Genomic DNA, 27,810 nt, shown 5'->3' with positions numbered 1-27,810 from the left:
AATTTTAAAATTTTAAATTCAAAATTTTTTTCTTCAAATAGAAATAGATTTTTAAAAATCATTTTTAAATTTCAAATCAAACACCAAATAAAATTCTAAATCCAATTCTTCCTCTGAATCAAAATCCCATTTTCCGAGCATTCAAATACCAAGTTAGTTACTCATTATTTGACATTATAATAGATACTGGACCCACTAACAATCCATCTTGACCGTTGATTGGACGCCGCCCAGATGATCAGTGGCATTTTAGCTCTCACTATTTCCCATTGGGAAAAACACCGTTGAAAGAGCGCTGAGATATTTTCTTCAATATCTCTTCCTAGCTTTTGAGGCTCCTGCATCAATCTGCTGCTGTAGTTTTTGTGGATTTGTGCAGGTGGTTGCAGCCGCTGGATCGGTGACGTGGCGGTGTTGGGAGTTGTCGGATTGGAATTTTTGCTGTTTTCCACTTTTCCCGTGTTGTACTAGATTGCTAGATTACCTTACATGGATTGGGTCGTGATTAGTTGCTAGCAATGGTGAGCAGAGGTCAGTTTTTTCACCTTCTTTCTCTGTTAGATATTGCCTTTTTCACTGAGTTGATGATCTGTATGATGGAAATTAGAAGAGAGGATTCTGAATTTGGAAGGGGGAGTTTGTGTTGGTTATAGTGGAGGAGATTTGATTTGTTGAGGGTCGGGAGGGAGTTCAGTTATCAAGTATCTATAGCGTTAATTCTATTGGGGGTTTGAATTGCAACCTGTTTTTATGTATGTGTCTTGATCGTGGGAGTGATGGAGAATGAAACTGGGAAGAGTGGGGATGTGTTCATTGATCGGAGTAAAGTGAGGATTTTGCTGTGTGATAATGATGACAAAAGTTCTGAGGAGGTCTTTACCCTTTTGTGTAACTGTGCTTATCAAGGTATTTTCATTTCTTCATTCTTCTTTAGCAACTGTTCTTTGATTGATTTTGTTATTTTGTCATGATCTTGAGCAATTGTTCATAAGTCAGAAATTTATTTGTCAAGGCATTTACCTGTTTTTTCATGTATTAACTTCGATAAGATGAAAGTTTACGACTTCATACGCATTTCTTTACGACTTCAATAAGATAAAAGTTTACGAATTACGACTTCATTATTTCTGCCATTTAAACGATCAAGGTGTATTAACGATTGGATCCCTTCTAAGGTTTGGATATATCATGACGGACAAAGAATTGCGCGGATTCCATTTGATTAATGATTTGATTAGATTGCTTTGCCTTTGACAGGCCCATCTTAGGATCATTTGGCTAGATTGATGTATAAGCAGTCGGAAGAACGCCAAATGCAGTTTACTTGTCCAAGTATAAAATAAATTGCTTCTGAAAAAATTCTAATTGCAGGAAACTTCTAGAACTCATGTAGAAAGTTTCATGTTGATTTTGATGCTGAATATAGTTGGCCCTTGCTTTCCAGTTATTTCTGTAAGATCACCAAGACAGGTGATTGGTGCACTGAATGCTGCGGGACCTGATATTGATATTATTCTCTCTGAAGTTGACCTTCCGATGTCTAGAGGATTGAAAATGTTAAAATATATCATGAGGGACAAAGAATTGCGTCGGATTCCTGTAATCAGTAAGCGTAAATTTCATTTGCATTGTGCATTTCATTCGATTAACGTATGCCATGTTGAGTTCGAGACAGGCTGGTTTAATTGTCATCCTTTTGTTGCATTGTTTTGCTTGTTAGTGATGTCAGCTCAAGACGAAGTCTCTATCGTTGTTAAGTGCCTAAAATTTGGAGCAGCTGATTATCTTGTGAAGCCATTACGTACTAATGAGTTGTTGAACTTGTGGACACACATGTGGAGAAGAAGGAGAATGGCATGTACTCTTTTCTCATTAAGAAGTTGTTTTTAATATGTCGCTGGTTTTCATTGGTTTTCTTTTAGAGAACAGTGTGATGGGTTTCTTTATTTTTAAAATAAGATAATTGACTAGTCTCATGCATCACACATGCTTAACTGTTTAACTTATTTGAGGTTTGTACCTGGATACAAAAGGTTGAGGACATGTGGTTGTATGATCTTTTGAATCATTAAGATAATAACTGTTCTGATTCTGCAGCTATCGTGAAACAAAGCTTCTTTTTCTAGGTCTGTTCATCAAATTTCTACAGGGAGTGCCACATGTATGTGATAGTGTTATTTTTTCTTGGGCATGGCGTATATCAGCCTTTTTGGTGTTTTATTTAGGTAAGTATTATGATGGTTTATCTCTTGATTTTACATCGACAGCTGGGACTTGCTGATAAGAGCATTGTAAATTGTGATCTGGTAGCTTCGGATCCTAGTGATGCTAATACAAACAGCACTACTTTATTCTCAGATGACACAGATGACAGGTCTCTGAAGGGTAATAACCCAGAATTTTGTGTTTCGACACATCGGAAAGAGGAGGTGAGTTTGAGTTTGAGAACTATATATAAATGACGCCAGCCATGATGATTTCTTTCTTCCATTAAACATTATCTTCAATTTCTAAACATTGAAGATAAAAGTTTATTGATGGTCTTGAAAGAGCATATATAGTTTTATCTCAACAAAGGCTTCAGGATCATTAATTGTTTTCAGTACCAAGGAGAGCATAGGGGTTTTTCCATTTTGGCCAAATTGGTTGTCTTTAACTAAGTTACTCCATTTGCATCGTGTTTAGATTCCTGCCACCACAACTGCAGCTGGGATAGAGACTGTGATTTGTGATCTCTCAGTGTGTCAGCCTGACATGCCACAAATAAATGACAGACAGACAGGTTATTGGATCACGACTTTTTAAATAATTTTAGACGGCCTATAAATTTAAAATAATAATCATATTTTCCTGTAGCATGTGGAGAGAGTAGATCATGCGTCACCCTTTGACATATGTTTCTACAATCACTGCTAAGTCCAGGAAGCATATAATTGGAATGAAGTGTCTGCTATATTTAATAAATAGTATTTTTAAAATGTGGTTCATTTGGATATCCATCCATCTTAGAACCGTCTTCTTGATTCTGTTCTGTTACACTTACTGGTGCATGATCGACTAGTCCAAATGGATTGAAAGGATTTGGAGTCAAGTTTTTTTTCTTGCCTGTAATTTAAGTAGTGGTTGTTGGACTTTTGCATAATTTAAACTCGTCCAATTTTATTGGGACTTATCAAAACCTTGCAGATGCTTTGCCATTTCCGTTGTTTATGGTCAAATAGTTATAGAATCCAGAACTAACATCAAAGTTTCTATGATTGGTCTAATTGAGATGAGCAGAGTTTGGAAAACGTAAAATGGGAAGAATAAACCATGAACCATGTGAACTGATACTTTTCTGTTGGAAGAAGCATTTGACTAGGCTAGTTAATAATAAGGCATATAAACATTGAATACCAAATAAAGTTATAAACATCCATTAAATATTTCAGTGCAAGGGAGGTTCTTCCATAAAGATTGCAAATTTGTGATATTCACTTGTTTTTCTCCCTCGAAATTCTCAGTTAGTGACACCTAGTTTTGTCACTCTCTCTCGAGAATTTTCCATGTTCACTGATGGTGCGGTATGATATTTTTAACTGATTTCTTCAAGTCTGCCTTATTCTTAAATGTTAAATCAGTATTATTATAAAGTCTCTGCTTAAAATATGTTTTCCTTTCAATGCAACTTTATGTGGAGCTGGTTCTGATATTTGTTTTGAGTGTGAGATCAAAATATAACCTGCTGATTTCATCCGGAGGCATCTTTGATTCTTTTCAACAATGAATGAGATATTCCTGATAATTAGGAAATAATAATGGCCTGGTAAAGGAAATCATTTATCCCTGTTTTGTTGTCTCCCATGTGCATGTAACTAATTGTGGACTTGAAACTTTTCCAGGACAAATTTCGGTTTTTCCAAAAAAACAACTGAAAATAGGCGAGTCTTCTGCCTTTTTCACGTATATCAAGTCAACCACACCCAATAGCAACACCCAAGGACCACCTTCTGTTCATGACGATGAACCTCAGCATTTGAAGATAGTAGAGCATCTCTCCACGGTTAGTGATCAAGTTGGTATTGAAATCCAACAGCAGGATAACACGAAGACCCTGGATAATCATTCTCAAGGTGATGAAGATCACTGCAGTAACAGCGTATACAATTCTTCCTCTGCGGAGAGGTCATGTACTCCTGTATCTCATGATATCACACTACAGAGGAACTCGGACGAACATTTCTCTCACTCACATGTGCATTCAAGAAACGTTAAAGATGCGACCGGTCGCTACACTCATATCGCTTATCCTTACTACATACCCGGAGTAATGAATCAAGTAACTATGCCACCAGCCTCTATGTATCACAAGCACACTCTGGATGTACATAACCGTTCTAATCCTGCTATATTGTCTCCATACAATCACATTCCTCAATGCCCACCTCATGTCCAAGAGATGGCGCCTTATCCATGCTACCCCTTTGGTATATGCTTACAACCTGGTCAAATGCCTGTTCCCTCTCCTCATTCATGGCCGTCTTTGAAATATTCCTCAGTGAATGAAGAGAATTCGTGTAAAGTTGATCGAAGGGAGGCAGCCTTGTTGAAGTTTAGACAAAAGCGTAAGGAGAGATGTTTCGACAAGAAGATCAGGTATGTGAACAGGAAAAAACTCGCAGAACGTAGGCCTCGCCTGAGGGGCCAGTTTGTGAGAAAGGTAAATGGCATTGCTGTTGATCTTAATGGGCAGCCGGCTTCTACTGAAGAAGATGAAGAAGGTGAAGAAGTGTATGATGAGGAAGAGGACGATTCTTAGCATGGATGGGTCTTTGGAATCTCCGACTAACATTGGAACTGGTAGAGCTGTTTGAAGAGATTCTCAGTAGGTTTCTTGGTGTCTGTCACTTCTCCTATCGTGTTGCGTAGAGTAACTAAACTTTGTGACATTATTATTAGAAGCTTCAATAAGTTCTGCATTTGAAACTATGACCAATCTGCGTAGAATTTGGTTGCACGTATATTTGCTCCTGCTATGTTAAAAAAGTAGTATGAAAATTTGTCCTTTTAACTCTAATATCATTGCTTTCTTGCTAATCCAAAGATACGTATATTTGGCATAAATCTATCCTAATAATAGAGGCTCCTTCCACACGGCCGCACCCTTAAATACCTGAAGTTGGTAATAATAAGCTTAAGCCATAATTTTTCAACCGTCCGTATATTTTATACATTCCTCTATGAATTGAGTGTTGGAGTTGTTTCGCCAAGAAAAATCAAGATTCTCACTCACTTCTTGGTTTGTGCTTTTAGAGCTTTACTCCTGGAAAAAAATTATTTGAGCCAAACCCATGAGCCATCTTTAACTTTTTATATAAGTTACGTACCCCATTGTAACTAACATCACCTACTTTTTTTAAAAAAATAAAAATAAAATAGCACCACCCGCATATTATTCCAATTTCATTTATATAAATATATATAGATACATATTAATGGAAATGCATATAAATGAAAATGAATAAGTAAAGACAAAAATGGAACTATCCTAATAAAGCAACAACTATTGCTTTAATTTAGGGTAGACCTCGTTCCCACCACATTTGGAAGTTGAAATGTTATTCCACAATATATAATATAATATAATAAAATAAAAGATATAAACAAATGGAACCCATAAACCTCGGTGCTTGGATTTTACACTATCAACTTTACCTTCACGTAATGGACATTTGTATAGGCTTAAATTTAATCGTATATCATCATTGCCAAAGTAAAATAATGTGTAATTGTAGCCAACATTATATCCCTTTTTAGGTTTTAAAAAAACATCAAGATTATATTATTATTATTATCATTTGTTTTATTTATTTTATGTTTTTGTAAGATGGAAGTCTTACGACATCAAATAATGCTATCATTTCAACCGCAAGCAAACCCCCCAACTTACACTTTAAGTTCTCACACCTATTATGATGTTACTTGTCATCTAGGAAATTCTTGATCCATCAAAATCTGTTAGTTTCATGCCCCACTCTAGCTGTGAATTGTTTGTAAATATATTCTGACGCCATCTAATGATATAAACACCTTTCTTTCTAAAATATATATAAAATTATTTTTTTTTCCAAAATAAAAATAAAAAGAAACGTTTGACGAGAAAATCACAGTTTTTGTCATGTAACTTACGCTCATTTGTTATCCTATTATCAGTAACTTATATTTTTCTATTTTAGTCTTTTTTGTATCGGGACGTTGACGTGACATCAGATACGTCACAGCCAAAGTCAGCATTTTTCAGCGACTAGTCATAATTTTTTTGTGATAAATCAATACTCAGATGAAAATTGACTAAAACCGAAAATAAGTGCATATTGATGAAGTACGAACGTAAATTAATCAATAATAAGACAAAAACGAAAAACATTCTAGTTAAACGAAAGAAAAAACATATAATTTTATCATAATTAAACATGGTAATTTAGAAGGCACAATTTTTAGTACCTTGCAACTAATGTCTAGATTTGGAGATCACAAAAAGGTAATCAATGGTATCCAAACGAAGCCATTCATGAAACCAAAGCTAAAACTACTCCAATTAAGCTTTTGCTGTTAGTTTTTTAGTCGTTGGCCAATCCACCAAAAAACTACACTTTCCCAACACCTCCAAACTACCAAAACGAAATCCTATACTATTATCCATCCATAAATATTCTTAATTCCACATATTTTAAAATAATTAGCACATTAAATATATCTCACAATTCGAAAGCATAAACGGTAAACCCCAAATCAACATATATCAAACATCCCATCTTAAAAATTTCGATCCACACCCCATTTCAAGAAAACAACTCCACTCTTATTTTTCCTCCATCACAATGGAGAAAACAGCTGCGATCATTAGAAGATCAGTCTTCACTTTCTTGAAGAACTACCAGTACTTCACCTCAATTCCATCTCTTTCCGCCCTCCCGTTCGCCATCTCGTGCCTCGCGTCCCAGCTGATCATTCCCACGTCGCCGCTTTTCCAGATAATCCATCTCCGTTTAAGGTCTCTTTTTCTTGCTTCAGGGTTCCCTCCATCAGCAGAACTCTTTGCCATTCTCAATCTTAAGCTCTCTCAAACCATTGTAAACTATCTTTTCTCCTTACCCTTTACCATTTCCTTTCTTCTTCTCGCCAAAGCATCCATAATTCGAGCCATCGAGCATAAAAAACCAGAGCAAAAACATGCGTTCTCTTCTTGGATTCAACTGCTCAGCCCTCTACTCATCACACAATTGTGCAACTCATTGCTCATTCTTTCCGCAAATGCCACTTGCTTCTGCCTAATAGTCGTGTACTTTAACTTCTTCGAAATGTTGGGAGCTCTTTCTGCTCCTGGATCTTCACTACTTTTGTCAGCAATAGGTGCCATAATCTACTCTGTCATTCTTGCCAATGCCTATGTTATATGCAATCTTGCATTGGTATTATCCGGATACGAAAAGGCTGGCGGATTTATCTCAATCATCAAGACTTACGCGTTGATCCAAGATAGAACTGCAACTGCGTTATCATTAGCTATGCCATTCAACATAGCCTTAGCAGGCATTGAAGCCTTGTTTCAGTACCGCATCGTTCGAGCCTATAATCGAGCTTTTGCCATCAACTCAGCCATGGTTTTTGAGGGATTTCTCATTGCATATTTGTATGCTATGATACTAGTTCTTGATACAGTTGTGGGCTGCATTTTCATCAGAAGTAGCAGAACAACAGAATCCGAAATGGGTCAAGAGGATGCACACTTTCATGGCATCGAAATCCAAGATACAGATTGTAAGTTTCTCGCAAAAGGGATTTGAACTGGTTACTCTTCGAAGAAATATTTTCCAGAAATCAACGAGATTCATTACATTTTTTGTCTGAAAAATGTGTTGTTTTTGTTCCTCAAACCTATTTCCAAAGTGGGAATTCGCAGTCTCAAACAAATGTAGATTTTGTCAGTCAATCACACTCGAGTTTGGATTGAGATTCAATGTAAGTGATTAAATCCATTTGTTCCAATTTCTTGATTATGCTTTGATTTCAAACGTGTGAATCAAAAAAGTAACTCGATGAGCATATTTTTTGTAACAAAACATTTCTATAAATTTTGTATGAAACTTTATTTTATTTTTTGTCGAGGAAAATATCTAATGTTTCGGGCTTATATTTAATTTAATTTTTCCTATAATTTTATCAAAGACAAATAGTTAATGTGTAGGGAAACGATTAGCACATGGCCAATTAGATGTACGAGTATGATAATATACCAACTCTTGATGGCAAGTACCCGACTCTCTTAAAGTTATGGCACCTAATCCTTGATCGTTTAAAATATTTAAATTTTTATGAATATTTAAAAATATAGTTTTTATAAAATTTTAAAAAAAAAGAAAAGAAATTTTCAAATTTAATTTTCTAAATTAAGATATTATACAAAAGTGGTATAATTTATGAGTTAAATATAAAACGAATCTTCTTTAAATCAATTTCAAACTTTATCCTAAAAAAATATTCTTAAAAATATTGCTTATTTATGTTTATATTTAATTATTTTGAATAACTAATTGGTTACAAAATTAACTTAATTACTTTATTGGTTAACAATTGTGGAAAAATTAATATTTTGATAAGAACTTAAAAATGAAACTTTAAAATTAAATAATACAAGATAGATACCATCTGTATTATTTGACCGGCTATATTCATCGCTTAAATGATCTATGAATGTATTTCAATATTTACTATAATTTATACATTATAAAAGAGTAATATTATATTGAAACTATTTTAGAAATAAAATTATCAAAGTAGTTTTTGTATAATTATAAAAATCATTCATATGTATAATAGATTTGAAATTAGTTATAAAATAATTAAAAAGAAAAGGAAAGAAAAAATGAATTTATGTTGAGGTCGATGTTGGTCACACGTGCGACAATTTGAGATAATAAATATGAAAATAAAGAATAAATTGGACACCAATATTTACGTCGAAAACCCCCAAAAATTATTAGGGTAAAAACCTCGGGCAAGATGAAAAGATTTCCACTACAATATTCTATGGTGTAGAACCACTCACTGTGTTTCCAAATAGAATATACACACTAATACAGAAGAACAAAACACCACACAAATATTGTAGAACTAAGCACTCAAATGCAATAAGATGAGAGAAAACTCGAATAAGAGATACTTGAATTATGAACGAATGCATCTAAATAGATGCAATTCCTCGTCTGAACCCATCATTTCGTTTCAAAATTCTTTTTGACCATTTTGACAATCATTTAAAATGTGAGCCAACTTATTTTGACTGGATGACTTTGCCAACATTTCTCCCACTTGGAGATTTGATTGAGAATCAAACACATCTCCACACATCTTTTCAATCTTGTCATTCCCTATTGCTTACGTTTTCGCTAGAGCACTTGAGGATCTACATCACCCAAACTTTTCAATGTCCACTGGCTTGGTCAGAACATCAGCTATGTTGTCTTTTGTATGGATCGTCTGCATATCCACACTTCTTTCTTCTATTACTACTTCTCGTACAAAGTAAAATTGGACTCCAATGTGTTTCGTCCTTGAATGAAAGACTGGATTCCTTGCGATGTGCAAGGTACTCTGACTGTCACAAAACAAATAAACATTGTCTTGTTTGTGCCCGATCTCCTCCAATAATCTTTTAATCCATATTGTCTCCTTGCAAGCTTGAGTAGTTGTCATATATTCTGCTTCTGTCGCAGATAACGCCACAACTGTTTGCAGTTTTGAAATGCAGCTTACTGCTCCCCTACAAGCTTAAACACATAACGAGTAGTAGATTTCTTCTTATCAGGATCTCCTGCATATTTTGAATCGATATAGCCCCTGAGTGTAAAATATGATTCTCCATAACATAATACAGCATTTGAGGTATCCTTAATGTATCTAAGTATCTTCTTAACAGTACTCCAATGTTCTCTTCCAGGATTCGTCATATACCAACTAACTGCTCCCACTGCTTGAGCAATGTCCGGTCTTGTATAGATCTTGCGAACATCAAACTTTCCACTGCTGATGCATATTGTACTTTTGACATCTCCGTCCTCCCTGCTTCACTGTTAGGACACATATCGGAGGATAACTTGAAATTAACAGGAAGAAGGGTCGATATTGGCTTGCTATCTTGTATGTTGAAGCGTTGCAAGACTTTCTTCAAATAATTTTTCAGAGAAAGACAAATTTTTCTGTTACTTCTGTCTCGGTGAACTTGCATCCTTGGACCTTATCTTTAATATCAAACTCCATAGCCAACTGTATCTTCAATCCTTGGACCTTATCTTTGTTGGGGCCTGCTACCAACATGTCGTCCGCATACAACAACAAAATGATAAAATCATCATCAAACCTCTTGAAATACGTACAAGGGTCAACACTCATTTTGTTGTATCTAAGGCTCATGATATATGAATCAAATCTCTTGTACCAACATCTTGGCGCGTGTTTGAGATCGTACAGAGATTTGTTCGACCTGCAAACTAAGTTATCTTTGCCTTTTTTCTGCAAAACTTTCTGGCTGGAGCATATATATTTCTTTTCCAAGATCTTCATGAAGAAATACAGTTTTCACATCCAGCTGTTTTAGATGTAGGTCAAACACCGCATACAATGCCAACACTACTCTGACTATTGTAATCGAATCACGGAGAATATTTCATTGAAGTAAATGTCTTCTTTCTGAGCATACCTTTTTTACCACCAATCTAGCACGATACCGCTCCACTTGGTTATCGTCATCACGCTTGATCTTATAGACCCATCTGTTTTCAATAGCTCTCTTCCCTCATGGTAGTGTAACAAGATCCTAAGTTTTATTCATGTCTAATGACTCCAACTCTTCTTGCATTGCTATCATTCACAATGATACATCCGAGCTTTGAGTAGTCTCGTGGAAACTCGATGGCTCACCATCATCTGATAATAGACAATATGCAATATCACTTTCAGTGACATAATCTGAAAGCCAACCTGATGGTCTTTTGTCTCGAGTTGACTGCCTCACATTGGAAACCTCAGACTCAACATGTTCTTGTTCTTCGTGCTTTGGTACTGCTTTACAAGATATTTGACTTTCGTCCATCTTATTTTCCACCTGAAATATAGTTGTTTCTGAATTCAGTGCTCCTTTGTCTCCCTTTACTTTATCTTCCTCGAAGATAACATCCCTGCTGATGACAAACTCATGGACAGTAGGATCCCATAAGCAAAAACCCTTTATTCATCAGCATAACCCAAGAAGATACATTTTCTGGATTTTGAATCTAACTTCGATCTTTTTTTAACATTGTATCGAACATACACATGACTTCCAAATGTACGCAAATGAGAATATTATGTCGGCTTCCGGTCCACGTCTCTATCAGAGTCTTCAAATCAATTGGCACTGAAGAAGAACGATTGATAATATAACAAACGATTTTGACTGCTTCCGTCCAAAATGACTTGTCTAGACCCGCGGTCTTCAACATAGCTCTTGTTCTGTCCAACAAGATCATGTGCATCCGCTCCACCACTCTATTCTATTGAGGTGTGTAAGTCGTCGTGAATTTTCTTTTGATGCCCTCATGTTGACAATATGCATAAAATTCGTCACTGGTATATTATCTTCCTTTGTTAGTCCTCAAACACTTGATTTTCTTTTCATAATCAAGTTCAACACGAACTTTGAATTATTTGAAGATATTGTAAACATCTGATTAATTCTTGATAGGATACGCTCAACATCTCCTAGAGAAATTATCAATGAACGAGACAAAATATCTCGCTCCTCCTAGGGATACAATTGGTGCTTGCCAAACATCCGAATGAATCAGATCCAGTATGTTTTTTCTCCTGGCAATAGAAGTTCCAAATTTTAATCTATGTTTTTTTACTGGTAACACAATGTTCACAAAAAGATAGTGACATTTTTGTAAGTCCCGGCAATAGCTTCCGTTCTGAGAGAATTTTCAACACTCGTTCTGACATATGCTTGAGTTTTATATGCCATAACACTGTTAATTCCTCTCCTGAACCAATTGACGCAACAACTAGTTCTGCTTCTTTGTGTGTTTCTCCCAAAAATACATACAGATTTGCAGCAACTTTTTCCGCCTTCATAACCACAAGTTCACCCTTCACAATTTTCATGATCCCGTTCTGGATAAGAGTTTTGCACCCGATGTCATCCAATTGCTATAAGGACAAAAGATTTTTCGTCAGTCCCTTCACATGTCGTACCTCTTGTATGGTGCGAATTGTGCTATCAAACATTTTTATTTTGATAGTACCGACCCAGTGATTTTCAAGTTATGATCATTTCTCATGAATACAAATCCTCCTGAGACTGGTTCAATTGATCAAACTATTCTCTTTGAGACATCATGTGCCATGTCGCTCCTGAATCCATAATCCTTGTGTCACACAATTTGTGCATGCCTTCTGCAACTGTTGTCGCTTTGCTGAATAATATTTCACCACCGCCTAAAGTACTGGCCACATTTCCTTGAGAAATCTTCTCGATACTCGTAAAACTCTTTCTTGAAGTGTCATTTACCGTCACATTTAAAGCAGTAAATATTCTTTTTTTACTTCTGGACTTTGATCTACTCGTCTTTTGCACTCATTGGAGTCACAGTCAATAAATCTTCCTCTTATCATTGGTAAAACCTCTTCCTACTTCGATGTTACCAACATATCTTCATTATTCTTGCGCAGGATTTCTTCTCCGAGAACTGCAGTTAAGACATCTTCGAATTTTAGAAAACTCATAAGAATATTGTTGGTTATGTTGATGATAATTTGATCATATGAATCTGATATACTTTGAAGTAGAAGCTATGAACGTTCATTTTCCTCTATTTTATGCCAAATGGAAGTGAGTTGGGAAAATAAAGTATTTAGTATGTTGATATGGTCGGTCATCGATGAGGATTCCGTCATCTAAAGAGTACAAAGTGTGAGACCCCATGATTTGCTTAACGTTAATTATGTAGACTGCGAGTAGTAAAAATGGATTTGAAATAGTCGATGCAAATGAGAATAAACTAACAAGTTGAAAATACTTCATAGTTTTTAAAAATAATGCATTTAATTTTAATGGCAAATCTGTAAATAAACTGAAAAATATTACATTAAAATTTGATGGAAAATGTGTAACTATTTGATGGCAATTTTGTAAATAATTTGAAAAATAATTGATTTAAATTTGAGGGTAAATTGGTAATTAATAAAAAATAAGATTAGTAAATTGGCATTTTGTATGATGCTTACGTGCCAAGCAAGTGTGAATTGGTGAATGTTAGCTAATCCACGTAGAAGTGGATTAGCATAAAATAAAGAAAATAACAATAATAAATCTGTTAATAATCATAATTAGAAACAAGAAACAGCCGAGAAAGAAAATAGGAGACAACGGGGAATTTAAGTTCTATCCCTCAAAACTATATTGAAACGTTGTCCAAACTCGGAACAAATTATATATTCGAAATCCTCGTGCTGAGAGCGTTCTTTTGAGGTAATTTTCTCTTAAATTCGGCATCTTTATTTATTCAAATGCTGAATAGCATATATTTGAAGTCGAGATTCATATATGTGATAGAATAACCGACAAGAAACTAATTTTTGAAGTCGGAATTGAATTATGTTATGATTTCGATTTGATATTAATTTTCAAAGTTTCAACAGATATTTGAAACTTATATTTTTGAATTTGAATGAATTCATTGTTTGAAATGAATATGTTATTGTTGTAGATAGATTTTTATACTGAAATCTAAAGCTACAGTGGACTGGAAACAAAAAGTTAACGTATGTTGCGACCGAGTAACATATGACAGGTATATGTATCATATGATATATGTTGATTGATTTGATTGAGAATATATGTATATATGCCTTATTTGTTGAGTTGATGTGGCATACATGACATACACGTTGAGCTATGATCCTTGGATACCTATTATGATTGGTTTTGATTCTGGGGTTTGTGAACACGATGCTATGTTTGGCATTATGTGGCCCTTAAAGCATAGTCATTAGTGATCCCGATGATTGATTGAGATTTGGGATTTGATGGCATTTTGCTGACGCAATCATACGATCATCCCTTATGGCTGGTGTGTCAGCTCGAGCATTGATTTGATAGCGATTCGATTGATTCCGATACATGCTCAGTGGATTGGCATTTGACCTGATTCTTCCACGACATACATGCATTGCATATCATATATCATTGTTTAGATATCTGTGGTATATATTGTGGTTGTTTAATACGGAGATTTGCTCACCCCAGATGGGGCTGTTGTTGTCTTTGTATATGGACAATGACAGGTACTCCAGGATATCAGGAGACCAGAGAGAGTGCTTCTGGAGAGAGTCACAGAGCTAAGGTTTACTGGTTTTTCCCAGTGTATATATATGTATCTATATACAGGGACATGTCCTGAGAATATGAGTTTGCTTGTATGTAGTTGATTTCGAGTATGTGTAGGCTTGTTTTGTATTGTGACGTGTTTAGACGAGACTATATTATATACTATTTTCAATATCATAATTATAGTTGACACATTTTGGGCTCATTGTAAAGAAAATTTTTACCTGTTTTTTCCGCTGTAATTAATCAACTCTAATCAAATTGCATTGTAATAATGATTAGGAGTTAAAGGCCCCACACAAAGCCTTCTCTTTAAGATAATCATGTTTTGTAGCTACTTGACCTCGTATATTTTTGTCAAAGTATCTCATATAACTTTTGTTGTTTTTATCTCGAAGACTTGACAATACTTCGTTTGCTATATCCAAATTTAGATTGGCAACAACATTATCATTTATCTCATTTCACTTTCCATCGTCCGTAATTTTCATTGGTCTATCTCCAATAGCTGCCAAGCAATTCTCCTTTCTTAAAATTGCTTGTATCTTTATTTTTCATAGCGTAAAATTGTTTTCATTGAACTTTGTTATCTAGTACTTTATGTTTACAACAATTTAGTAAACTGGACAAAATAATCCCGCCTTAATAAAAAAATCACAAAAAAAATTTTTTGATGTGGAAGATTAGTCTAGGTTGCAACCACATAGCATACTCAGAATTTTAAGAAACTTTAAACCAAGGCTTTGATATTACTTGTTAGCCCTACGTACAGTAATTTGAGATAATAAATATGAAAATAAAGAATAAATTGGACATCAATATTTACGTGGAAAACCTCGATAAATTATTATGGTAAAAACTACGGGTAAGATGAAAAAATTTTCACTATAATATTTTATGTTGTACAACCACTCACTATGTTTCCAAATAGAACACACACTCTTTTAATATAGGAGAACAAAGCACGTTACAAATATTATAGAACTAAGCATTCAAATACTATAAGATGAGAGAAAACTCGAAGAAGAGATACTTGAATTATGAAGAAATGCATCTATTTATAGATGCAATTCCCCGTATAAACGCATCATTCTGTTTCAAAATATATTTTTTCCGGCAATTTTGACAATCATTTAAAATATGAGCCAACTTATTTTGACTCGATAACTACAATGGATGCATGAATGTGGAGCCAACACATGGTTGTGAGCTTAGCAACTGGTGCAAAAAGTTTCTTGGTAATCTACCACTTCCTATTGATTATATCATTTGGCCACCAAACAAGCATTGTAACGATCAATGGAGTCATGTTTTTTTTATGCTTGATTTTGTAAATCCTCTTGCATCTTATTGCTTTTTTGTTCGGTGGTTAAGGTTCAAGTGTCCATTTTTGATTAGTTTCCAAGGTTTTGATTTCCTCTTGCATGCTCCTCTCCAATACTCATCAAGCATAGCTTGTTTTAAACTTTTGGGTTCTGCCATGGATGAAATGGGTGCAAAAAAATATCGATGTGAAGCAGAGAATTTTTCATAAGACAAATATTATATGATGGATGAGAAGTGTTTACTTGGAAAGAAGAAGATTGTGGAGATTTTAGATTACAAGCGGCCAATTCATTGTGATCATCCTTGAGGTAAGATGGGGGACGTGCCTCACGGTCTGAGCATCTGATTGATGGTTGGGGACTAGTGGTCTTTGAATTAAATTCTTGTGCATCAAAATCTATAGGTTTGGCATTTTCAATTTTATTAGAATGGTTCGTGCTCTTCCAAAGGTAATGGGTGTTGTGGGAGGCGAAAGAAACCACTTTTCAAGGGTGGGATATTTTAAGAGTGATGGTGCATGAGTATGAGTTATGGTCCATGCTGGACCAAGCTACGGCCCATGACTATTAGTGGTGCGTGCATGAGCTGAACCTCATGTTGGGTCAGCCTACGGCACATGGTCATTACAAACAAAGAGCTCAATTGGTACCAATACTTTAAGAATTTAGGTACTTAAGTCTGGAGGTCCTTGGTTCAAGTGTTGGGGGAGGGGAAAAAAACCACTTTCTGTTGAAAATTTGAATCAAATTATAAGTTTGAAGCCTCCATTAAATTCGGTGATAAACTGAAGGTTCGTTTTCAGTTCGCCGATGTAGTTACTTAATACTAATTTGCTGCAAGGTTTTGCCATTGTATCCTGAGAATAGTTGTCCGTCCAGATAATCGAAGCACCGTCGGAGGGGACAAATCTGTTTTAAGGAAACTGTACTGTTAGAATCGGTTAAGGTAGTTGAAGTGTTTAGAAAGGGTGTTTGTATAAACACTTCGGATTTTTGTATTTTTTTCTGAAATGTGAATCAGTTCTTCGAGAAACTGATCCTAGAATCTTGTTTGTCAATATAGATCAGTCAACTGAAAGTAGTGCGGAATAAGACTAAAGTATAGATTGAATACTTAGTGTAAACTGAAATGAACACAGGAAATTTTTCTGGATGTTCGGAGACTTCAAATGTTCCTACGTCACCGCTTCTATCACGAAAATAGGATTTCACTAAAATACTTTGATATGTTACAACAGGTTATAATAATCCACTTCAGTTGGTCTTATACACTGCCAGACTGAAACTTTTAGTCTAACAACTCTTAAATAGTCATAAACTGAAAGGTGCTCTAACTAATAGCCTGAATGTAGGGGTATCAAAATCAGACCCGACTCACCAATCAGACACGGTTCAACTGAAAAAATCAGGTTTGGGTTTGAGGTTTTCGGATTCGGGTCAGATTGGGTTGGACCCGGTAGCTGACCCGAAAAAAATGATCGGGTAGGTTGGGTCGGGCCATGTTGACTCGAAAATATTAATTTTTTTAAAAAAATATAATTAATAAATATTGCATACATTTTATATATTGTATGTCTGAAAAATATTTATTGTTTATTTATATCATAAATTTTCATAATTTAATATTTATTTTGTACATTTTTTATTTTTTTATATAATTGTTTATTTAATTTAGTAAATACACTTTATTTTTTCTACAATTAGACTTTTAAATTTAAATCATATATATAAGAGAGATTGTTATGTGTTTAATTTAAAATATTATTATTATTATTATTATTATTATTATTATTATTATTATTTTAATTTTATTTAATTTTTAAAAAATTTAAAAAATCGGGTTAGTCGGGTTGACTGGGCTGATCAGGTTAGTCGGATTCGTGTTTGGGTTGGGAGTTTTTGGTTTGGATCGGGTTTGGGTCGGGCAATTTTTAAATAGTTATGGACCAACCCGACCCACCCGAATTGACACTCCTACCTGAATGCTACTAATAAATACAAAATGAGTAGAGCTTGAGTATGTGATCTGTAAATTAAAAATATACTCGAGAAGTGTATCGCAATTGATTGAAGATTGTAGTTTTATTACTTCGTGTGCGTTCATTTGTTTTAGTCACCAACCTTTTTCAGCTGATTGAATCAGCTATATATCGTCTTCGATCTCAACGGTCGTGTTGAATTCATTTAATGACCATTAAATAACAAATATCCGTTGAATCGTCGTGTAGCTACTTTTTCTGACAGTGGTATGAGGTATCCAGACTGTTATGTTATGATACAACTGTTCTGCTTTGGTACGAACTGTCAGTCTGTTTACTAATACTTCAACTGATAACGTGGCCAACTGATTAAAAGTCAACTGATCAGCCGATCAGTTCAGCTGGGCATTATCAGTTGTAACTGATGTCATATCAGTTAGGAATACTTATGTTGATAAGATTTTTCAGTTTAGTTCAAGCGAAGTCTTCAGTTATGATTTCACGATTGTTCTATCAATTAGTTTCTTTAGTTCTCCTGCGGATTAATTTTTCAAACTCTGAAACTTTATAATATTCCAACAATTTTCCCATTTTCGGTGTTTGACAAAACTTATATTTCGTGAACTGATGATAGAGAACAAAACTAATTGTACATAAAATAATGTACATATTCATACATATTCAGCAATAACAATTTTATATATTTTGAAAGAGGTAAGTACAGATTCGTACAAACATTCCAAAACAGAAAATAAGCCTCCAGACTGATAACTTATTTAGGACACTTAGAAATTACTTTTTCAACTTCTTCTCAGCTGGTCCTTTATCTGTTGGGTTGTCTGGTTCAGTTCTTTTCTTGCTGCATGTTCCTGCTACCTCTGTCTTCTGTTCTTCCCATTTTTTTTGCCAACACCCGCCACTTTTGTCAAGAGGAGGAATGCTGAACTAACTTGAGCAGATGCCTCAGCCAGCTGATTCTACATTATGTCAATCTTCTTAGATAGACTGATATGAACAAAATCCATCCGATTGCTGAGTTGTTCTTAGGAAGAGAGCAGAGTAGGAATTGTAACTGATTCTCTTTTAATCTTTTCGACTGGATCAAAAAGAGCAACTCCATCCTTGGTCAACAATTTCAAGTCCTTCATTGTATGTTCTTTTAAGGTGTCCAGACTTAAAAGAATTCAGCAGCTGAATAGATTTGATCTGGCTGATATTTGAACCAAGAGTGTCCAGTTCTGAAACGATGGTGTCCAGCATTATATCAGTTCCTAGTGTCAATTCAGGGGATAATGCTTCAGTAGGCACTTTTTCTTCCCCCTTTCCCTTATGAGATAATTCCACAACAGCAAGCTGACCTCGGGCAATATCATAGTCAATATCAGCTGCAAGTTCTTCTACTATTACTTCTTGAACTGACTGACTGGGAGGGTGATCATGTTGATCAGTTGAAGAGCTTGATACCTTGGTAATCTTTTGAGCAGCAAACATCTGAAGAGAGGTTTGAGACATAAAGAAAGTCTGAGGAAGCAGCTGGTTGATTGATGGCAAGGCAGTTGCATCTGTTGGTTCCTGGACTGAAGGAGTGATTATTTGTTCAGTTTTCACTTCTGCCTCTGTTGTTGATATCATAACTCGATCTTTAGTGGGTTCAACGTTATCAGCAGCTGAACTGTCTTTGAATTCCATTTGAATATCCTCAACGACTGATTGCAGCAGATCATCTACATTTGTTAATATCAGATCTTCTTCAGAATATGTAGTTGGCTACACTGCTGGTTCAGAGATCAGTACGATAATCAATGCTGTAGATAAGGAGGTTTGTTCATTGGTGGAGAGTGAAGGAGGAACTTCTGAAACTGGTTCAACTGGTTGACTAACAACTGACTCTGTTTCAGCTGGAGCCATCAGCTGCTCCTCTGCTGACTCAGTTGGAAATTCCTCCACAGCTAACTCAGTTGGAATTTGTTCTTTAGCTGATTTTGAACCACTGGCCCGCACAAGAACGTGTAATTGCTGGCTCATCTCCCGATTTTTCACTTTGAGATGATATCAGAGTCCAGTTTTTGAAACATTGCTCTGTCTTCATAAGCAGTAGAACTAGCTGGATCATAGTTTAATTTCAGTTCAGCTGTCACCATAGCCAACCTCTTGATTCTCATAAGATGAAAGAAATATGATCTCTTTTCCATGGCTTGGGAGACTGTAGTGACTTTGACAGCCTTCATGACAGCTGATTCCAAAGAGATGAAATTCTCTAGGACTTTCTTCTTCTTCAGCTTCTTGGCAAGTGTGACTGTCCAAAAGTTCGCCCATTCATCATAATGTTCCAGTTTCAGTTCAGCAATCTCATTGATAGCTTGCATGACTAAATCAATTTGCGTTTGAATGGCATTACTAGGTCTCGGTTCCTCAATCATCTTTGCCTTGTCCTTCGGATCAGTTAGGGCATGGGGAAAGTCTAGCACTGAACCAGTTGTGTCCACTGCTTCTCTGATGATTACGCCTTTTTGAGCTTGCTGGAGGTAGAACTGTGGGGTGGACAACAGTTGTGAGAGGAGCTGAGATTGCTGTCAGTTACAGCTTCTCTTCGAAGTCAGTTATGATTGTGGAGGGGTAGTCAGCTGCAATCTTCTGTTTAAGTGGTGCAGCTAGCTGAACCGACTGAATTGGAATAGCCTGAAGATGTTGCTCAGCTCCTGATGGCAACAATCTAAGTTTAGGAAGAGCTCCAGGAGTAGCAATTGGCTTGGTATTCTGCACCTTGGTTTCTTCAACAAAATTGGAGAAGGGGTCTTCTCCAAATCATTGGTAGAATGGACCAATTTTCTCTTTGACTTGGGGGTAGCAGCTGGTTTGATCTTTTCTGTTTTCTTAACCTTAGCTGCTGACTTGTCAGCCCCTGCCTTCTTCAGCTGCACTTTGGAGAATGTGAATATTTTGAACTTGATAATTGAGGAGGAGGGTACTTGAAGTATCCCTGAGTCCTCAAAGAGTCTGCTCAGTTGAAGTGCAAAGCCTTTGGACTGCTTTGAAGTTTGTACCATGTTTTTTAGGATGGTGAAGATGATGAATGACTAGTTCATCTTTATCCCCTTGACAATAGTAGTCATGACTTGAAATTTTTCGAGAGTGAGGGCAGGATAGAAGGCCCTTGGCAACGATGTCAGCCAGTTGCTGGTATTCTAGCTTAAGTTCTTTCTTAGGGTCAAACACTTTGATCTTTTCCCCAATTGCAGATAGAGATGTCTGCATCTCTTCAATAGCAGCAGCAGTAGAAACCTCTGAGAAATTCGAGGTGCTTTTAGTTGGGAGGTGAAACAAGCTACTGAAAAATTCTTCGTCCACGATCAGAATGTGGTCATCACCTTCATTTGAATCTTCCCATTATCAGTGACTGAGCTAGATTCATAAATAAAAAGGATCTCAGCAGAGAAAATTTTCTGGGTTGCCAACCCGAGGAAGGCACGAAGCCTAGATGCTTCGATCTTTTCGAACATACTGCAAACTGATTCTTCAGAGTGTGCAAAGATCGATTCAAAACTGATTGCAATAGTGTTGGAGAGATAATCAGGTGTCTGAGATGCCATTTGATTGATTTTCGCTGAAAAGAGATAAAAACACAAGTGACTTGCTCTGAAAATACAAATGTTATAAACATAGGAAATGGTGAGATACTTTCTGAGAGGCGGTTTCTATTTATATCTCGTGACCTTTCAAATTTTGAACACTTGGCAGTCCGTGAGAGGTTTTGACCAAATAAGTAAGATTTTCAATCGTTGGACATTTAAATTTAGTAACTGGTTTGAGCAATTAGATAAAAACGAAAAGACGTTTGAAATTCAAATTTTAAATAGATAATTTGTACTTGGTCACGATTTTAATTGGGAAACTTAAAACGACTTAAACTTAGTCAACATAAGGTATAAGATCAGTTTGTTCAGATACCAACTGATCAGTTCAAAACTGATTCAGTTTAGTTTATGAACATCTGACTGTTTTCTTATCAGTTGACTTACTGAAATTCAACATTCCCTCTAAGTTTAGTGAAACGGCCCGGATTCGACGGCTATCCCCATTGTATCAAGACGAGTCTTTTCAGCGTTCTTATGTCCTCACTCACACGCACCCTAGAAAACTTCCTAGAGGGTCACCCATCCCAAAATTGCCCCAAGTCAAGCACTCTTAACCTTGGAGTTCTTATGTGATGAGCCACCGAAAAGAAGATGCACCTTCTTAATATGAGTAGTACATATCAAATCTTTTAAGTCATCCTCAACAGCACAGCCCCATACCTAAACATTTTCGGAATCCCTCTCCTTCCAGTGTATGATCGGTTCATTCATGTTCCCTCCACCTAGATGCCTGCCAGGAGCCATTCATTGTCCGTGCAACCTCATGGCACCAGCGATCACCCCCGATCTCTTCTGCCCCGAGCCTCACATGCCCACCAGCTTCCGCTTTTTTCGTCCCCGAACCACACCGTACTAGGAGAGGTCGACTCTGATACCAACTGTAATGCCTCAGATTCGACGACTGTCCTCAATGTACCAAGACGAGTCTTTCCGACGTGCTTATGTCATCACTCACACGCACCCGCACCCTAGTAAACTTTCCAGGGGGTCATCCATCCCAAAATTGTCCAAAGTCAAGCACGCTTAACTTTGGAGTTCTTATGTGATGAGCTACCGAAAAGAAGATACACCTTCTTGATATGAGTATTACATATCAAATCTTTTCAGCCCTCATCAACTGCACAGTTCCATACTTTAATAGTTTAGGAATCCCTCTCCTTCCGGTATATGATCGGTTCATTCATGTTCCTTCCGCCTAGAAGCCTGCCATGAGCCGCTCATTGTCCGTGCAACCTCATGGCACCGGCGATCACCCTCCGCCCTCTTCGGCCCGGGCGTCACATTAATCATTTAAGATAAATCAGTAAGCCCTGGCGATCACCCACCACCCTCTTCGGCCCGGCCTCAAATTAAGCATTTAAGATAAATCAGTAAGCCCTAATATATTTATAAAGTAAGAAAACTTAGTCTATGGTAGTGGCTTGGTAAAGATATCAGCTGCTTGTTGTTCAGTTGAAATATACTCCAGTCTGATTTCCTTCTTGAGAGCATGGTCTTTGATGAATTGATGTCTGACATAAATTTGCTTGGTTCTAGAGTGAAGAACTGGATTGTAGGTAATCGCAATGGAGCTGGTGTTGTCACAGAAGATCAATGACTCTTCATCTACTTCTCCGGAATCTTTCAAATGTTTCCGAATCTAGAGTAGATAAGCACAACAACTTCCAGCAGCTAAATATTCAGCTTCAGTTGTGGAAGTGACGATGGATGTTTGCTTTTTACTGAACCATGAGATCAGTTTGTCTCCTAGAAACTGACATGATCCACTTGTACTTTTGAGATCAAGCTTACATCCTGCATAGTCTGTATCTGAATAACCAACTAAATTGAAAGATGAGTCCTTAGCATACCATAAGCCCACATTCTGTGTGCCTTTTAGATATTTCAATATACGTTTAGCAGCTAGGAAATGTGATATTTTAGGATTATCTTGAAATCTAGCACATAAAAAAAAGCAAATATAATATCAGGATGGCTAGAAGTTAGGTATAATAAAGAACCTATTAACCCTCTGTACAATACCATCTCAACTGATATTCCTCCTTCATCTTTGTCTAGTTTAACTGATGAACTCATGGGAGTGCATACAGGTGAACATGTTTTCATGCCAAACCTCTAGCAATTCCTTCATGTATTTGGTCTGACTGATAAAAATACCAGTTTCCAGTTGATTCACTTGCAAGCATAAGAAAAATTCCAGTTCACCCATCATGCTCATCTTGAATTTTTCCTGCATCAGCTTAGCGAACTTATCACATAATTTTGGGTTAGTTAACCCAAATATGATATCATCAACATAAATTTGAACAGTTAATGAATGATCTTTCATGGTAAATTTGAACAGGGTTTTATCAATTTCCTACTGTAAAATCATGATCAATCAAGAATTTTGATAGAGTTTCATACCAAGCTCGAGGAGCTTGTTTTAGACCATATAAAGTTTTATATGATGATAAAAATGATTAAGGAGTAAGTGATTAGCAAAACCTGGAGGTTGTTCTACATACACCTCTTCTTGCAAGTGACCATTAAGAAATGCGCTTTTAACATCCATCTGGTACACTTTGAAGCTTTTGTAGGATGCATAGGCTAGAAATATCCTGATTACTTCCAGTCAAGCTACTGGAGTATAAGTCTTGTCATAATATATTCCTACTTCCTGTCTATAGCCTTGTGCGACTAGTCTTGCTTTATTGCGCAAAACTGAACCATCTTCGTTTAGTTTGTTCCTGTATACTCATTTGGTGCCTATAATAGATTTTGAAGAGGGTCTTGGAACTAACATCCAGACATTGTTATGTGTAAACTGATTAAGCTCTTCTTGCATAGCAATGATCCAGCTGGGATCAGTTAGAGCTTCTTCAGTTTTTTTTGTTCTAGTTGCGATATAAAATTAGAATGAATAAATAAGTTCAATATCTGATTTCTGGTTTTCATCGGATCAGATGGGTTACCTAAAACCAAGTCCTGAGGATGGTTTCTGCTCCATCTGTAGTTAGGATGTTCTTGGTTTGTTTGCATATCTTTTTCAGTTTGTAACTGAATAGTTCCTTCTGCTTCAGTTGGAACAACATCAGTTTGAGTCTGAATATTTTCTAGCTGATTATTAAGAGTTGTATCATGTCCAACTGGTAGTTCTATCACTTCTGGCTCTGGTGTTTGAAGCGAATTTTTGACAGTGTGATTTTCATCTTCATTGTCATCCTCCAAATTTATATTTGTTAAGCGATTAATCAGCTCAACTGGATCAGTTAGCATATTTTCATCAAACACAACATGCATCGATTCTTCAACATTGAGAGTATGTTTATTAAAAATTCTATATGTTTTGGTAACAGATGAATGTCCTAAGAATAATCTTTCATTTGATTTAATATCGAAGGCAGTTAGGTGATTCTTACCATTGTTATGAATGAAGCACTTGTACCTGAAAATTTTAAAATAAGAGACCATATTTTTCTTGCCATGCCAGATCTCGTATGCGTTTTCAAATGATTTTTGTTAATCATTGATCTATTTTTAGTATAACACGTGGTGTTAATTGCCTCTGCCCAAATTTTTTGAGAAATACCAGAATCAGCTCATTGTTCTCACTGCATCCTTAAGAATTCGATTTCTTCGTTCAGCTACACCATTCTGTTGTGGTGTTCTTGCAGCATGGAACTCATATTTTATTCCTAAATTTTCAAGATATTGAGACAAAGTCTGATTGAAAAATTCAGTTTCTCGGTCGGATCTTATTCTGTCAAACAAGAACTGATTTTGTGGGGCCTTAGCTCCTAATCGTTATTACAATGCAATTTGATTAGAGTTCAATAAATACAGTGGAAAACGAGTAAAAATTGTCTTTACAATGAACCCAAAATGTGTCAACTATAATTATAATACTAAAAATAGTATATAATAAAATATCGTCTAAATATATCACATCAGAAAATATGCCTACACATAATCAAAATCAACTACATAGAACCAACCAATATCCTCGGGACATGCCCCGGTATATAGATAAATATATACACTGGGATAGACCCATCAACCTCAACTCAGATGTGACTTCCTCCAGAAGTACTTTCTCCGATCTTCTGATAACCTGGAGTACCTGCCATTGTCCACACACGAAAACAACAACAGTACCCCTTGGGAATGAGCAAACGCTCCGTATGGAACAAATGCCCATCCACTGAGAATGTATCAAAACCAATCGAATCGCTATCAAATCAATGCTCGAGCTGGCACAATCAAGTATAAGGGATGATCGTATGATAGCGTCAGCAAAGCGCCATCAAATCCCAAATCTCAATCAATCAATCATAGGGGCCACGAATGACTATGCTTTTAAGGGTCACATAATTCCAAACATAGCATCGTGCTCACAAACCCCAGAATCAAATTCAATAATATAAAAGTATCCAAGGATCATAGCTCAACTTTCATATCATGTATCGATGTATTAATAAAATGATGTGTGTTAACAAAATATTTATTTTATACATCGATATATCAATCATGAATGTCATGTATACCCCATCAACTCAACATTTAAGGCATATAGACACATATTTTCAGTCAAATCAATCAAATATATATCATATGACACAGATACCTGTCGTATGTTACTCGATAGCAACATACCTCAATTTTTTGTCTCGGTCAATGTAGCTTTAAGATTTCAGTACGGAAAATCTCTCTACATCATCAAAATATTCATTCCAATCAATGAATTCATTTAAAATCAAAAATTCAAGTTCCAAAAATCTTTTGAAACTTTGAAAATTCATATCAAATTGAAATCAGAACATAATTCAATTCCGACTTTGAAAATTAGCTTCTTGTCGGTTATTGTATCGCATATTTTGAAATCAAATTCAAATACATGCTATTCCAGTGATTCAATAAATAAAAGTTCTGAATCGAGAAGAAACTTGCCTCAAAAGAATGCTCTCAACATGAGGATTCTGAATATATAATTTGTTTCGAGTTTCGACGACGTTTCGACGTGGATTTGGACGATAGAACACGATTTCCAACTTTTTCTTTTGAAATTGATGAGGAAATGAACAAGACTTGTCTGCAAACGCATTTTTATCAACATTATATATTGGTGTGGGCGGTAAAAAAATGGCCCCCTACGCACCGAGCTATGCCCGGAGCAATTTTATTGTGCCGCGCTGGGGTGGTCATGAAGTGGCGCCCTAGCGCGCTGGGTTCTGTCCAAAGGTTTGTACACTGTCGCGCTAGGGCGCAAAAGAAATGGCGCCCTAGCGCGCCATGTTCTGTCCGGAACACTAGGTTTCAAATTAGCAAAAGTGGTCAACATAAAAGTTGTAGATCTATGTATTTCTTTCATTTTCCACTGACTTCAATCAATTTGAATATTGAACGCGAGAGTTACGCTCATTCTTCCAAAATGTGTTAGTGCAGGAACTGCAATGTACACGATACATTTAGGGATGATTTTGCCCCTATTCCCAAATGGATTTGGACAAAACTCAATACATGAAAGTTCTAGTACTATATATTAGATTTTTAATGAAATTGGTTTCATTTCATTTGGACTAATACTCATATGATTATGCTTAAAACTGTAACATGTGTCACTTCTCTATTGCGATTCAACATACTTTTTCAAACACTAATCAATTATATACTTCATACACTTAATAACATTACAATATAATAAATTATTGATAATCAACATATGATTTACGATAACACGATAGAGGTCCTTACAGATTTTTCATATAAAAGTCTTTTACAGAGTTTGATCAGTTGTGAAGCAGTTTGATCCTTTGATTTTAGAAAAATGACCCAAGTAAATCTTGAGAAATAATCAACAATCACAAGAGTATATTTCATTCTCTCTAAGCTTATGACTGGTATTGGACCAAATAATCTCATATGCATCAGTTCTAAACATTGGGTTGAGGGTTTACTACCTTTATTTTTAGAAAAGGATCTAACTTGCTTCCCAAACTGAAAAGCTGAAAAAAATTTATCTTTTGAGAAATCACATCGGGCAGTTACCAGCTCTTGCTTGCGCAGTTGTGCAATAGCTTTGAATTTTAGATTGTTTAATCTCTTGTGCCACATCCAGTTCTGAGTTTGAGTAGAAGCTATTAAACAAACTAGCTTATCGGGTGGATTTCTCCAACTCACTTTGTATGTATTTCAACATATGTTTACTGTCATGATTAAATCACCAGTTTTATTTCTAACTGAACATGCATGCTTACTGAATTTATCTGAATAATCATTATCGTGTAGTTTCCTGATGATGATTAAGTTGTATTTTAAGTTGTCAACAAGTAATACATCATTAATGATAATGTTATCATGGATAAGCTTATCATTATCCACAGTTTTAACTTCTGAGGCATCACCAAAACTGATCTTAGGACCAGAATATTTGTTTAGTTAATATATCAGTTCAGGGTTTCCAGCCATATGTCTTGAACATCCATTGT

General features: G+C 35.9%; 2 protein-coding genes across 4 annotated transcripts; both read left to right on the top strand.

Moving 5' to 3' along the window:
• Positions 1–270: 270 nt before the first annotated feature.
• Positions 271–4,975, top strand: LOC142528815 (two-component response regulator-like APRR1). Of its 3 annotated transcripts, XM_075634003.1 has the most exons (7): positions 768–906; positions 1,258–1,332; positions 1,445–1,606; positions 1,721–1,854; positions 2,268–2,429; positions 2,686–2,782; positions 3,882–4,975. In XM_075634003.1, exons 2-7 carry the CDS (start codon positions 1,287–1,289, stop codon positions 4,796–4,798), a joined length of 1,518 nt encoding a protein of 505 aa, XP_075490118.1. In that variant the 5' UTR covers positions 768–906; positions 1,258–1,286; the 3' UTR covers positions 4,799–4,975. The 3 variants fall into 3 exon arrangements, with proteins under 3 accessions (XP_075490117.1, XP_075490115.1, XP_075490118.1); XM_075634002.1 differs by lacking the exon at positions 1,258–1,332 and having other exon boundaries at positions 271–906; positions 1,372–1,606; XM_075634000.1 differs by lacking the exon at positions 1,258–1,332 and having other exon boundaries at positions 272–906.
• Positions 4,976–6,860: 1,885 nt separating this feature from the next.
• On the top strand, positions 6,861–7,826 carry LOC142528315 (uncharacterized). Its single transcript, XM_075633358.1, has one exon. It carries the CDS (start codon positions 6,861–6,863, stop codon positions 7,824–7,826), a length of 966 nt encoding a protein of 321 aa, XP_075489473.1.
• The last annotated feature ends 19,984 nt before the right edge of the window (positions 7,827–27,810 follow it).

Source organism: Primulina tabacum, chromosome 16 (assembly GCF_025594145.1).
Source record: "Primulina tabacum isolate GXHZ01 chromosome 16, ASM2559414v2, whole genome shotgun sequence".
Classification (NCBI taxonomy): domain Eukaryota; kingdom Viridiplantae; phylum Streptophyta; class Magnoliopsida; order Lamiales; family Gesneriaceae; genus Primulina; species Primulina tabacum.
Note: the sequence above shows the minus strand (reverse complement) of the source record. Positions and strands in the feature narration are given on the sequence as shown.

Bases quoted from the DNA above. Each gene is read 5' to 3' on its own strand.
- LOC142528815 (XM_075634002.1), top strand. From the start codon at position 850: ATGATGACAAAAGTTCTGAGGAGGTCTTTACCCTTTTGTGTAACTGTG. The intron at 1,855-2,267 runs GCATGTACTCTT...TTACATCGACAG, and splicing joins TGTGGAGAAGAAGGAGAATG to CTGGGACTTGCTGATAAGAG. The intron at 2,783-3,881 runs GTTATTGGATCA...AAACTTTTCCAG, and splicing joins AATAAATGACAGACAGACAG to GACAAATTTCGGTTTTTCCA.
- LOC142528315 (XM_075633358.1), top strand. From the start codon at position 6,861: ATGGAGAAAACAGCTGCGATCATTAGAAGATCAGTCTTCACTTTCTTG.